The following is a 14,013-nucleotide window of genomic DNA, read 5'->3' as shown; positions in this document are numbered from 1 at the left end:
GGCCTTTTTTCTACCAATTTTTGGCTAACAAATATATATATATACCAATTCAAACCAATTTTGCCTTAAATGTATCAAAATATATACAAATTTATGTACACATTTACAAGTCATAACATATACTACAAATGTACACATTAATTACAGAAATTTATGAACAAACATTGAGCTTTATCATGAATTGACACCACTCCTCTTTGATTTCGTCCACTTGATCCTTTGTATAAAATGCACACTTGAATTCATCAAAGTACTACATAATAATATAACATATTTTGAATTAATTCCAACTAGAACAATTCACATAAACTAAGAAAATTTTTGAACATTCTCACTTACGTGTCAATTAGGACCTTCATATCCGGGTATGTTGTCCAATCATTTCCTAACGAGTCAAGATAATACACAATTTCTCGGATAGGATTGATTGCGAGCAACAACCAATATCCACTGTAATGATTAGGCAAATGTTAGATGGTAACTTGGAAAATAATTATAATAGATGAATTTAGAATGAAATGCTAACCCGGTATTAAACGGTATAAAAAACAACTTCTCCGCATCTTTATTTTTGCTATATACTACTGTTGCCCCTTTCAACAGGATGTGGGCTTTCCGTAATCCAAGCATAGCATGCATAAGTGTGTAATAAACAGGTTCAGAATGAATATCAATCTGCACGTTTCAATAACAGTTTAAAAACCACTTTCGGAATTGCAACTAACAGAAAAGGCCAGGACAAAAGTTCATACCACCCTGCAAACTATAACAGAAGTTCTTAATTCATACCAGAAACGGAATAGACCAATTGTCATAACAACATACCATTATACAAGTCCACGATAACATTATATTCATAATTCACAAAACTAACCAATATAACAAAACAAAGCCAAATTAAGTTACACATCCACTCAAGTCCAAATTGAAACTAACATTTTGATTTGTAACTAACCATTGCATTTCATATAAGTTTAGCATTAATTTCATGAGCATTGTAACAGATTTTGAAGGATATATAAACGAAATTCCAGTTTCACAAAAGCAATTTTCTTCATCCATTCCAATTTTTAAAGATTCACTCATTCACAAAATTCCAGTTTCACAGAAGAAATTCTTCATTCATTCATGAAGCAGAATTGTCATATATTCATCCATGAATTTTCCACAAGTCAGAAACGGCACAAATCAAAAGTTTTAGAACATACATAACAACGCCACAGTTAGCATTCCACAGGAAAATAAGTATACCCTTAATTAAATCCTAATAATTACACATAGACATCATTGAAACTCGCTAATAAAAAATTACCAAAAGTGCAAGAATTAACCGTGGCAGCCCACCCCAATTCGGTACAGATGCAAATTCTGAAATCAGTTCGAAACCAAGGTAGTACATCCTGCATAATTATCACAACAGAACGAATGTTGTAAGTTAACATTAACCAATATAACTGAATCTAACATAATCATGTAATACCGTCACTAACCCTACTTCAAGTTATTAACATGGTTTTCTAAACAACTCACAATTCAAACCATTCAAACAGCTTTTTAACAACATAGCAGTATGTTATAACCATCGTAAACGACATTTTAATCGAGTTTTACTAAGTATCGGTGGCAAAATTCTCAATTAACTTCAAATCCATTACAATTATTAAGTTGTTGGCAAGTGAGCAACTCAAAACACACTAGTTAGTGTTGTCTAAAACGAGTCGTTAGCAGATTCCCAAAATTAGTCATAACAACTTAACTGATACAACTTGCTGCGGTAACAGCTCCCGACGCTCATGCCCAATGACAAGTCATGCACCAAGACAATCATTAGCATAGCGGAAAGTTTCAGCAAGTAAGTTCTACATCAAATAATCAGGCAAGTGTTTGGTCATGGTCTTGGCCTTCACTAATAATGTTTCTGATACTAATAGGCCATGACAGATCTCACCATCAACTTGCTAACAGATTTACTAACATCAATCTAACCTTTTGTAGTAACATAATTTCAAAGCAATCGATTATAAATAAAACTAACAGAGTCAAAAAATGGGAAATAACTAACAGCAGGACTTTGACTAACAGTTAAGTTTTTTTTTCTAATTTCATAATAACCATGACTAACTAGTTCTCTAACTTAACCTAACTAATTTTAAATTGATTTGACAGACTTGTAACTAACAAAACAAACTAACATTTTAACAGCAGAACTTCCAACCACAACAAACCTTCATAGAAGTAACGTGCAAATCCAGCTGAACTGCAAGCTAAGGTCCAATTTTGACTTATCCCTGCAAGCAATACAACTATTTTAACTGATGGAAATAATTAATAGAAAATCAATTCACATATAAAATTAACTTGCAACTAACAGAGTTTTAACAAAAATCCTAACAACCTGCCCTAACATAACTAACCTGCCCGATCCGTTGCCCGATTTGGTTGAGAATACCATGTATATAACAGTGCAATCAGAAGCTTTTCTAGTTTTTTCATTCCTCACCTTCAATCTTCACTCTTCACTCTCAAGCTTTTCTAGTTGTCAAAAGTTACTAACAATGGAAAATCCAAGTCTTGAGACATGAGAGTTTGGGCAGTCAGCTGTTAACCTTAACACCATCCAACTTCAAACATAATTATGATTTTGAAAATATATAACAAAAGAAGCAGAGAAAACAAAGAACAAGAGATAACCTGAATCCGTGCTCCAGTAGAAGCTTGCATACTCTTAATTGTTTCTCCTCCTTTACCAATTATAAGGCCGACCTAAGAAACCAAATCAACTATAAACAAAACACTGTAGAAAGTATATGGGTGTACATATTTCGGGCAACTTTGCACACCTTATTGTTTGGGATTTGCATCGAAAATTCATCACCCCCAGATTGTGCAGCCATCCGTCTAGTACCACCACCGGCAGAAGCCCCGGCTTCAGCCTAGTAAAGAAGCAACTCTTATCAGTGATGTTAATGGTTACATTTCCCCCAGATTATTACAGTTAAAAATCAGTAGAAAACAACCATCGTCAATGACGCTTCACTAACAGGTTACAGTTAAGGCCATTCGACTTTGAAGATCATTTTAACAAATTCAGCACAAAACAATCATACTAAAGTTACAAAATCAGTTCAAAACAAATACTGTCAGCAATATTTCACTAGCAGGTTACAGTTGCAGTCATTCAAACCTCACTAGAGCAAATTAACCAGAAAACACACCATATTACAAATAGAAAGTCAATTCAAAACCACTCTTATCAGTGAATTTTCCCTGGCAGGATACAGAGCGCACTAATTCCAATATAATTTAAGCAAATTTATCATTAAACATTTCACATTGCATTTACAAAATCAGTTGAAAACAACTCTAACCAGTGATATTTCACTAACAGGCCAAAGTTACAGTGATTCCACAACATAATTAGAGAAAATTTAAAACAAACCTCAGCAAGGACTTCATTGATAAGTTTCTCAGCAGAAGCAACAGCATCAGAAGTACCCATAAGCTCAACCATCCTCGTAGTAGAATTAGGATCCGCATCCATATCACGAGTAACCTGAATCTTAGCCCCAGACTGCAACTGAAGATACTTAATAGTCTCACCTCCTTTCCCAATAAGAACCCCAACCCTACCATTAGGTATCTCAATCTTCTTACTAGAACCACCATAAGAACCAGCTGAATATTGCGGCTTCAAATCGTAAGAATCAAAGCCAGATTGAGGAGCACCATTATCGGACTTGGAACGTTTAGGATCGAAGGAAAGTGGAGGAGCACCGTCGGTGACACTGAGGAGCCGAGTGGCGGCTTCTTGAGCTTTCTGTTTAGCGTTTGCGACTTCGAGTTGAATGTCAGTGGCGGTGGGTTGGTCTTCGTATTTGCGTTTTAGGGCGTATTGTGGTTCTTCCGCCATCGTGACAAACCCTACCAATTCCATGCCTTAGACTGAGAACGAAAATAGAAGTCTGAAATTTAATTTTAATTAGACCTTAGACAGCGCTTTTGTGGAAAGCGCTTTCTAAGATATGCCTTAGACAGCACTTTCCAAAAGCGCTTTCTAAACCCCCCTTAGACAGCGCTTTTGGTTTTAATTTTTTTTTAATTTAAAGACTTTAGACAGCGCTTTATCAAAAGCGCTGACTAAGGTCTATATTTAAAAGCGCTTTCTAAAAGCGCTGTCTAAGGGGGGGTCTTAGACAGCGCTTTTAGAAAGCGCCGTCTAAGACCCCCCCTTAGACAGCGCTTTCATTATTTTTTTGGAACATTTTCCGTGTTTTATTTTAATTTTAACCTTAGACAGCGCTTTCTTTTAAAAGCGCTGTCTAAGATGCGCTGTTAAAAGTCATTTTTGGCGTAGTGCAACGAACACTGTCAATTGAAGTCTTGAGTCGTAACCGATTATTCATTCTTTGACTTGAACTTTGCACTTGAATAACATTTCTAATATGACCATCTTGATTCAACAAGTCTTGACAAGCTTTCATTGCATTATTGTGTGGTGAGCAAGGATCCTTCCCTATGTGTTTAAGAAAGGAACAATGTTTTCCATTCCTAACTTTCTTCCAATTTCTAAAACCCATAGAAATAAAGACAAGTGATCCGGGACGTCCACTTAGTTTTTTTCTAAAAAGGTAACATGGTAAGCAATATACGACATCTTCAGATGATGAATATTCTAACCATGATGGAAATATGTTAAACCAAGTATGTTGAAACCTTCTCGGATGATCCTCGTTACAGGACAAAGGATAGTTTTCTAAATGAATTTGATATGGACCCCATTTTAGATAAGCTCTTCGTATTGCATCCACTTGATTTGGTGGATATTGCCAAATCGGAGGACGCTTTCCAGGATCGCATTCCAAAGAATTTTCAAAACCATGATGCTCTTCAATTGTTGGATTCTCAAGAACTGTTTCAGATTCAGATGTCGGGATTATAATTTATTCATCTCTCTCTTCTCTTTCAATTTCACATGCTTTCCTTTTGAAAAAAGAATCAATTTTCCTATTATTCATCTTTACTCTTCCTATAATATCATATCAGATCCAAAAATCAATTTAGAGAACATAAAAATTAAAAGAGAAAAAAATTAATAAACTTAATTAATCAACTTTAATCCGTTTTCAAATACTGGTAACTTCACTATTAGAAATTAGCAGCAACAATGATTAAATAAACCTTATTACAGTGTATAACTATATTTGTAAATTACAGTGTTATAATTGGCTTAATAAATCTCATATAGATTATTTTAACACATCAAGAAAGAAGAACCCTAAAAATCTCAAAAACACAAATCAAGCAATCACTTTAATTTGTTACTTTTTATAAAAGAAGAATGAATAAAGTTTTTTACCTGTTAGATGCCGATCACTTTAATCTGTTCCGATTCCGGTGTCTGTAGCAAACCCATATGAGAAAGAAAAGAAAGGTAAGAGTTTTTTACCTTATATGTATTTTAACCTAACTTTGACTAAAAAATAAAAAATAAAAAATAATTTTAATTTAAAATAAGGATGTTTTAGTAATTTAATATATATGAATTAAAAAAAAATAAAAAGTTGAGAGGTGACCGTGGCCTTCCCACGTCCCCCCTCAGTTCCGCCACTGATCCATATGACTTACATAATAAGAGTCGACAAACCCTTCAATTTCTACTTTTCTATCATCACCACAGGCTCCACCATAAATTAGGACTCTGCTCCAAGAACCATTTATGTATCTTAAAATCCACTTCAATGCTTCCATGTGCGTCTTTCCAGGATTGGCGGTGTACCAACTTACAAGGCCCACTACATATGTTATGTCTGGCCTAGTACATACCATATCATACCTCAAAGAACCTACTATAATGGCATATGGAATGATATTCATATAGGCTCTTTAGACATGTGTACTGGGACTCTGAGTCGTACTTAGCTTGAACTGAGGATTAGTCGATGTTACAATATGATTTGAATTTGACATACCAAACTTGTCGAGAATCTTTAGTAGGTATGTCTCTTGAGATAAGCATAATCTTTAATACTTTTCATCTCTCCGGATGTCAATCCCAAGAGTCCCAAAGGCAGCTCCCAGATCCTTCATGTGGAACTCCTTATCGAGTTCAGCCTTCACCTTCATAACATCCTCGACACTTTTGCTTTGTATAAGGATGTCATCCACATAAATCAACAAAATAACAAGTGAACTTCTAGGTTGAAATCTGAGGTAAGCACAATGGTTGAACTGTCTCCTAGTGAAACTTATATGTGCCATGAACTTGTCGAATCTCCTATTCCATTATCGAGGAGATTGTTTCAGGCTATATAACGACCTATTCAACTTGCACGCATAATCTTCCTTTCCCTTTTCTGCATACCCTTCAAGCTACTTCATCAGGATTGTTTCATCTAAGTCACTATACAAGAAGGCGGACTTCACATATATCTGTTCAAGTTCTAGGTCGAACTTTGACACCACGACTAACAACATTCTAATGTATTTATGCTTTACAATAGGTGAGAACACATAATTGAAGTTGATTCATTCTTTCTGAGTGAACCCCTACCAACCAACCTTTCCTTAAATTGCTTCAACATCTCTTATTCGATTCCTTCTTTAACCTTGAAAATCTACTTACAGCTGACTAACATGGCTCTAGCAGATTTCTCGATCAGCTCTCAAGTGTTATTATCATGCAAAGATTTCATCTCATCATCCATGGATTTCATCCATTCAGACTTATTTCGACTCCTGACAACTTCCTTATAATCTCTAGGTTCTTCATCAAGAACCCCACTTGTAGAGGTTAAGAAGAATACTATGAGATACACATAACCAAGTCTCAGAGGTGGCTTGATGACTATTCTCGACCTGTCTCTTGCCAGAAGGTAGTCATTATCAGTCTCCCCATCTTCATCGGCACCTTGTGCTTCTTCTTCAGTTTCATCTGGGTTATGCAATTAAGCATCACTTGAAGGAGAAGGGCGATCTAAAATGCAGCGGAATTTAAAATTTCTCCTTTAATGATCCTTACGAATGGGCATGATCAGTGATAGAATCGTTACCTCTTGTGGCGATCACGAACGTTGAACGATGACAACGCCTCTACTCAGTCCACACGAACGGATTCCTTCAATCTCAGTGCTAGCTGCTACGAATGAAGGCTTTGAGTGTGTGTGTGTGTGTGTGTGTGTGAGAGAGAGAGAGAGAGAGAGAGAGAGAGAAACAAAATTTCAAGTGTAACAATGCTTCTACACAAGGGTTCTATTTATAGAACCACTTGTGTGGGCTGCAAGCTAAAAAGCCCACTCAAGTGTATATGGCCCATATCTTATAATATGCCAAAATCACTTAAGTGCGTGGTACCTTACCATATTTCGTATTCTACTTAAGTACATCGTACCTTACGATGTTCTATAATTCACTTAAGGGCACCGTACATTACAGTATTCCTTAATTACTCTATCTCTCATCAATCCGTCCTTTGTGTGTGACCCTATAGGTTTTCGTGGCATTGACAATTATATTAAATCACGTATTTAACATAATAAACAGTGAGCGGTATCTAGCAACACATCACTGCTACCCAAGACACGAAAATATCATGTGATCTGACAAATCCTTCTGTGATAATAATTATGTGTATAATTACCCTTTTGGTCTTATGTCTATATTGAACACAAGGCATAGACCGTGTCATCCTTGTCCAGTTCAATATTGGGCCCATAGACATTTATCCTGTTACGCGGGATGGACAAATTCCATCTAGGTCACTCATGTCCCTTAGCATGCTTCGTGGAGTACCCATCAACTGTCTTTATGGTCATCCAATTACGGACAATGTTTGATCAGCAATAAAGCACTCGACTCTACATCTAGGGTCCATAGTGGTTTCAGGTCGAAGGGTGGTATACACCATTATCACCATGAGAATAACTTATTACATTTTGCATAACATTCTATATAGTATTCTCATAGCGGGTCAACCCAGTATAAATATTACTCTTAATATTCATACCTATGTTTAAGACTTGATAACTCTTTATCCATGATCCATGAGATGTGATCATCAGTCTATAAACATAATAGTCTTCATGCTTTAATGTTATCCCACTTCACAATAAAGCTTGACTACGAATACTTTAAGAATAATGCCCTTATGTTTAATGTGATCTCATGATTAAGTCATACTTGATACATTAAACGGACTAGCTATTCTAGGGACTTTATTAAACAAACATAATAAAGAAAAAGCCTTTTATTATTAATAAATAATTCGATACAAGTACCAAAAGTATTGGCCTCTAGGGCTTACACCAACATCACTATACTCCACCTTGACAAGAATCTCTTCCGATTCCAGCTTTTCTTCAAAGATCTTTGCATTTCAACCAAGATCATTAGTTTACTTGAATGCTATTTCTGCTTTACCGAAAACTACATCTCGACTTGTGATATACCTCCTATGACCTGGATCTAGGCACTACAATCTATAAGTTTTGACTCCTTCTGGGTATCCAAGAAACATATATCTTAGAGCTCTAGGTTCTACCTTGTCTTACATAATATGAGCATAGGCTAAACAACCAAATACTATAAGTCTGTCGAGATTAGGTGGGTGTCTCGACTAGACTTCTTTAGGTGTTTTCATCCCCAAGGTGGTCAAAGGACACCTATTTATCAGGTATGATGTAGTCACTGCAGCCTCAACCCAAAACACATTCTTCAATCATGCACTAACCAACATACAACTAAGCCTTTCCAGAATGGTTCGATTAAACCTTTTAGCCAAGACATTTTGTTGGTGTTACCTTGGATTTCGACATGGATGTTAATGGTAACCAATACATGAAGGCATTCCATGGTGAGGTGGGACGTGGTCGATTGAGGGCATAAGTTGAATTGATAATTTTTATTGGTCGAAGGGTAGCTAAACAAATCCCAGTCGAATGCCAGCCAAAGATCAGGGGATTCATGAAATCTAGACTTAGTAAACTTTCCAAGATTTGGGTTGGTTATTTGGTCATTTGAATGAATCAGATATCGATAGGACCAAGCGGTTATTCAGAAACATGTGGAAGTCTGTCGAAGATAACAGTTGCATGGGGATAAAACATGGTGCAACATGTCTAGTCGACCATTGTGAGTAGTTATTTTAGACTAGTAAATAAGTAGACATTTTCTTATGTGGTAGGGGTCCACAATTGTACTAAAAATCCTGTAAACTCAAAGTATATGCGTATTGAGAAACGAGCAATGAAATATGTACGTGTGCTTTCCATATTTATGAATTCAAAGTAGTTTACATTCAAGTTATTACTGCGTTCAAGTTATCTTCTTTAAACCTTTTCATTTTGATTACAACCATTTTATTCACAAATCTTTTGCATTCCGATTTCGTTTAAGTTCAGATCAATATCTTTCAAACAATACTTTTCGATCTCAACAACATCATGTTTCAGAAACCACAATTCACACAAATATGTTCCAGGAGTTTTCAAGTTTGATCTTTTAAGTATTAATAGAAACTTGTTTTGTTTACCAAATTCACCAATAAACAGTTAGGGATTACCTGCAGTAGTTCATTTCCTTATAATGCCAGACGCAACACAATGGCTGTCGAAAGCCTCATTGCAAAATTCTAGACCATTTTTGGTCCTCAACCTCTTGACCTTCCTTCCAGTTTGGTTTTTGACCAGAGTCTTCCAACTTTTTAAATTTTCAAAAATTTCATCCTTAGCTTTCGGAATGAATAGCCATAACTTTCGAGAGTAATCATCAACTATGGATAAAAAACATCTTACACCTAAGTGTGAAAGATTCCTTGCAGATCCCCAAAAATCAACATGGATGTAATCGATGGATCCATGTGTTCTTTATTTATATTTGTTAAACTTCACTCTACAAGATTTACCAAATACACAAGGTTCGCAAAACTCCAATTTTTCGACCTTGTCACCACATATCATATTTTGTTTCAACAACTCGACCAAGCCTCTTTCACTAACATGACCAAGTTTCTTGTGCCACAGTTCAGTCTTCGACACAGGTTTTATGGATGCCACATCTGCTAAACCACTTACAACCCCAGCCTCAAGAGTATATAAGCCTTTCATCTTGATGCCTCACAAGACTTCCTTTGACCCCTTCATTATCGTTAGGATACTTTTCTCTCATTTGAAAACATATCATTTCTTGTCGAATTCACCAAGAGAAATCAAATTTCTCTTAAGTTCATGTACATACATGTCATCAGTCAATAATTTTATTGACTCATCACAGAGCTTGAATCTTACAAATCCAATACCTGTAATTTTGATGGCTTTGTTGTTTCCCAGCAACACTGATCCACCATCTTGGTCACATAATTCCTCAAACACGTCTTTGTTTGGAGTCATGTGCCACGTACACCCTGAATCCATAATCCACGCCTTGATAGAGTCACTGCTATAAACCACCAGGACATCAGATGATTCATAATCATCTTGCAGAATAGTTGCATTACCCTTATCCTTTCCACCATGATTATTCAGACGTTCAGGGCACACATTTCTTGTATGCCCCTCCTTCTTACAATGATAACACCTAATTGCAAGAGCATTACCACCATAAGAATTTTGTAGAACTTTACCCTTCTTCCTCTCATACTTACCATATTTCTTTGAGAAATTTCCTTTAACGAACAAACTTTCTCCAACTGATGATGCCTTTTGCTCTTTTCTTTCGTTTAAGTCCTTCGAGTCCCTAACCTCTTTTCCATACAAGAGAGTTTCTTTGAAGTGAGTATGTGATCTTGGTAAAGCACACAACAATAACAACACTTGATCTTCACCATCAATCTTGACCTCAATATTTTCAAGATCAATAATCAACTTGTTGAACATATCCAGCTGCTCAGCCAAGACTTTATCTTCACTCATCTTGAATGAATACAAAGTTCGTTTCAGGTAGAGACGATTATCTAAAGGTTTGGTAATGTACATACCTTCGAGTTAGTTCCACACATCGACAATCGTTTTCTCCTTTGAGACTTGCAGAAGAACCTTATCACCAAGACTCAATATGATGACATTGTGGGTTTCTCGAACATCGTCATTTTCTCCTTCTCTATTAGGGAAACATCCATCTTCTTCAATTCTCTCAACGCTTCTAGCAAACCTTGTTGAACCAGTAGAACTTACATATTCAAGCGCCACATACCGAAATCGTTCTGATCGGTGAATTTTTCAATCTCATACTTTGTTAACTGCATCTTCTTCTCCATGCTCACCGCACCAATTTATTGTGAAATCGATGCCCAAGAAAACAAAGTATGAACTTTTTCTTGATCAATAAGAAAACCACATAGTAAAGGAAAAGAGATAAGAAAGAAGTAAACAACTCAAAGTGGTTTAAAACCCTGGATTCTTGATTCAATTACACATTAGGGAACAATGTTTACAATTGAATCTCAACCACACCACTTTCTCATTCTATTAGGATTATCAGGAATTGTTGAGAAATGATGACAAATATGTTATTTATAAAAAAACTAAACTCTAACTTTCAACTAATATACTAAATAATTGGACTAACATACAAGCCAAATTTGACATGCTAACAATCTAACATATATCTCAATCGCTACACTAACTCAGAGTTTACTACCCCCACTTTCTTATAATCCATAAACTACCTGGAAAATGAAATGATAAAGATCTCTGTAACACACATTCAATTGCACGATTCGGAATTTAAACTCTCAATGAAGTTTTATAACTTATTGACGACAATTGTAAAAGGATCCTTAGTTAACTTGAATTACTAATAATATTAGAAAAACCATTTCACAAGAGGTATGTTTTCTTTAGAAAAAGAAAGTGAAGATTAATTATGAAAAGACGCACGAGAAATGTAATAATGAGATTAGGTAGGTAGGTTAACTATAACCATAAATAAACGAAGAACTTTGCTTGCAACTCTGACCAAAATATATCACTAGTCATTCAAGAAATTGAAGCGCATGCTCGTGAACTCTTCAGCGTTATTATTAGTATAGAAAGTGTAGCTCACACATTATCTCCAAAACTCTCTAGTAACTCATCAAACTTCATCACACATTATGCTCCTAAACGCTCTAGTAACTCATCAAACTTCATCATCCATGGCTAGAGGAAGTTCCAACCTCCCCATCTGTTTCTTCAAGATTATTCTTCAAACCAGTCTTCAAACTATTGTAACCTTTCCTCTTAATCTACTACTACTCTCTGCTAGTACTCTATATTTCTACCATATAACCACACATACATTATGTTTACTGGTTTACCTGTTTTTTAGTTGTTGAAAAGTTCTAAGTTCTAATATTAATATTATTTTACAGAAAATACCAAATACGTTTACAAGGAGCCACGGAGCTCGTCTACCAAATCCAGTGTTGATGAAGCCTCCTGATGGCACTAAATGGGAAGTGTTTTGGAAAAACATCAATGGTGAGATTTGGTTTCAAAAAGGTTGGAAAACCTTTACTCAAAATTACTCTCTACAAAACGGTTGTTTTGTAGTCTTTAAATATAAAGAAGGAACTTCAGTGTTAGATGTAATCATACTTGGCCATAATGGAGTAGAAATTCATTATGATTCTTCACGTGACACTTTTGATGTTGAAAATAAAAACCTTAACCATAGTGATGATGAATCAGTTGAGATTTTGAATGAATGGCATTATCCGAAGAAGGTTAGAAAGAGGTCAGCATTAGCTTCTCCTAGACCACATAAAAAAGTTACAGGTATTTGGATTTCAGTTTCTGTTTCTTACTTTGCCATGCACCTTCTGTGATATACTATGGATATTAAATATCTCAACGTGATGTTACTCCAAAAGTGAGTTTTTTGTTTTCCACACATATATGCAGGTGAGATTGAGAAGGATAGTCAAAGAACTACATCATTGAATAGACCAAAGGATCCTAGAGCTCAGGAAGTTGCTGATGAATTTATCTCAACCAATCCCTTTTTCACAATTTTGATCAAGCCTTGTTATCTGTTAGAAAGTCGTCCGGTACAGTATTCATGCAATGCTATTTATGTTGTGATGTTGTGATTATAAACTATAATGATAATGATTGATAAAATAAAATTTTATATACAATGCAGAGAGTACCGAGTTTAAAAGGGACTATGAACAAGACGATGAATGTGAAGCTGCAAATTGGTAAAAGATCATGGAATCTGAAATTGCTTCGTTCTTACAATAACGAAACTGGCCGTTATCTTTCGGCTGGTTGGACGTCTTTTGCACGGGAAAGTGGACTGCAGCCAGGGGATGTTTGCGTCTTCGAACTGATAAACAAGGAAGATTTAGTTTTCAAAGTTCATGTTTTTCCGATTTTACTGTTAATTTGAGTGATAGTAACTTTAATTAAGTATCTGTTTGAAGTTGTTATTAAGTGATAGTAAATTTTATTAAGTAAAACTATTTTCTTTCCATCAAATGTGTGAAGTGAAGTTTGTAACCGTTTAATTTTGAAATATTTTGAAGGAACATCAAGACTCACAAATTTCTCATTCTATTAAATATATTAAGGTGAACAAAATGGTACTATCTTGAAGTTTGATTGCATAAAACTAATGTGCATATTTCATTTCTTTATACCATTTCTTAAAAGAAAAAATAAATCATTCGAGCGGTATGCACCTTCAATTGGATTTTTTACCAATATACCCCACTTTTTCAATTAATTTCCTAAAATAACCCAGTTTTCAAAAAATTTCCCAAAATACCCCACTTTTAGAGGGAGACGCCAATTGGATTGGCGCCCCCTCTTAAAAATTGCATGGAGGCGCCAATTGGATTGGCTAGGGCACCTGCCCTAGCCAATCCAATTGGCGCCTATGTGTAATTTTTAAGAGGGGGCGCCAATCCAATTGGCGCCTCCCTTAAAAAAGCCTCAAATGGAAAAACTTCCAACATGAAAGTTGTAGATCTTTTCAAAACAATGAATTTGGATATAAATTTTGCATCATTTGGATTTTTTTTGAGAAAGTTATGGG

At 35.5% G+C, this 14,013-nt stretch overlaps 2 protein-coding genes across 2 annotated transcripts; one reads left to right on the top strand and one right to left on the bottom strand.

Moving 5' to 3' along the window:
* Nucleotides 1–2,607: 2,607 nt before the first annotated feature.
* LOC127080668 (uncharacterized) lies at nt 2,608–3,910 on the bottom strand. The gene is made up of 3 exons (XM_051020980.1): nt 3,440–3,910; nt 2,841–2,933; nt 2,608–2,763 (listed from the first exon to the last, which is right to left on the bottom strand). Exons 1-3 carry the CDS (start codon nt 3,908–3,910, stop codon nt 2,608–2,610), a joined length of 720 nt encoding a protein of 239 aa, XP_050876937.1.
* An 8,069-nt stretch (nt 3,911–11,979) lies between these two features.
* On the top strand, nt 11,980–13,532 carry LOC127084671 (B3 domain-containing transcription factor VRN1). Its single transcript, XM_051025167.1, has 4 exons — nt 11,980–12,199; nt 12,344–12,749; nt 12,876–13,021; nt 13,117–13,532. Exons 1-4 carry the CDS (start codon nt 12,086–12,088, stop codon nt 13,363–13,365), a joined length of 915 nt encoding a protein of 304 aa, XP_050881124.1. The 5' UTR covers nt 11,980–12,085; the 3' UTR covers nt 13,366–13,532.
* Nucleotides 13,533–14,013: the final 481 nt, after the last annotated feature.

Source organism: Lathyrus oleraceus, chromosome 5 (genome assembly GCF_024323335.1).
Source record: "Lathyrus oleraceus cultivar Zhongwan6 chromosome 5, CAAS_Psat_ZW6_1.0, whole genome shotgun sequence".
Lineage (NCBI taxonomy): Eukaryota > Viridiplantae > Streptophyta > Magnoliopsida > Fabales > Fabaceae > Lathyrus > Lathyrus oleraceus.
This window is presented reverse-complemented; position numbering and strand designations above follow the sequence as displayed.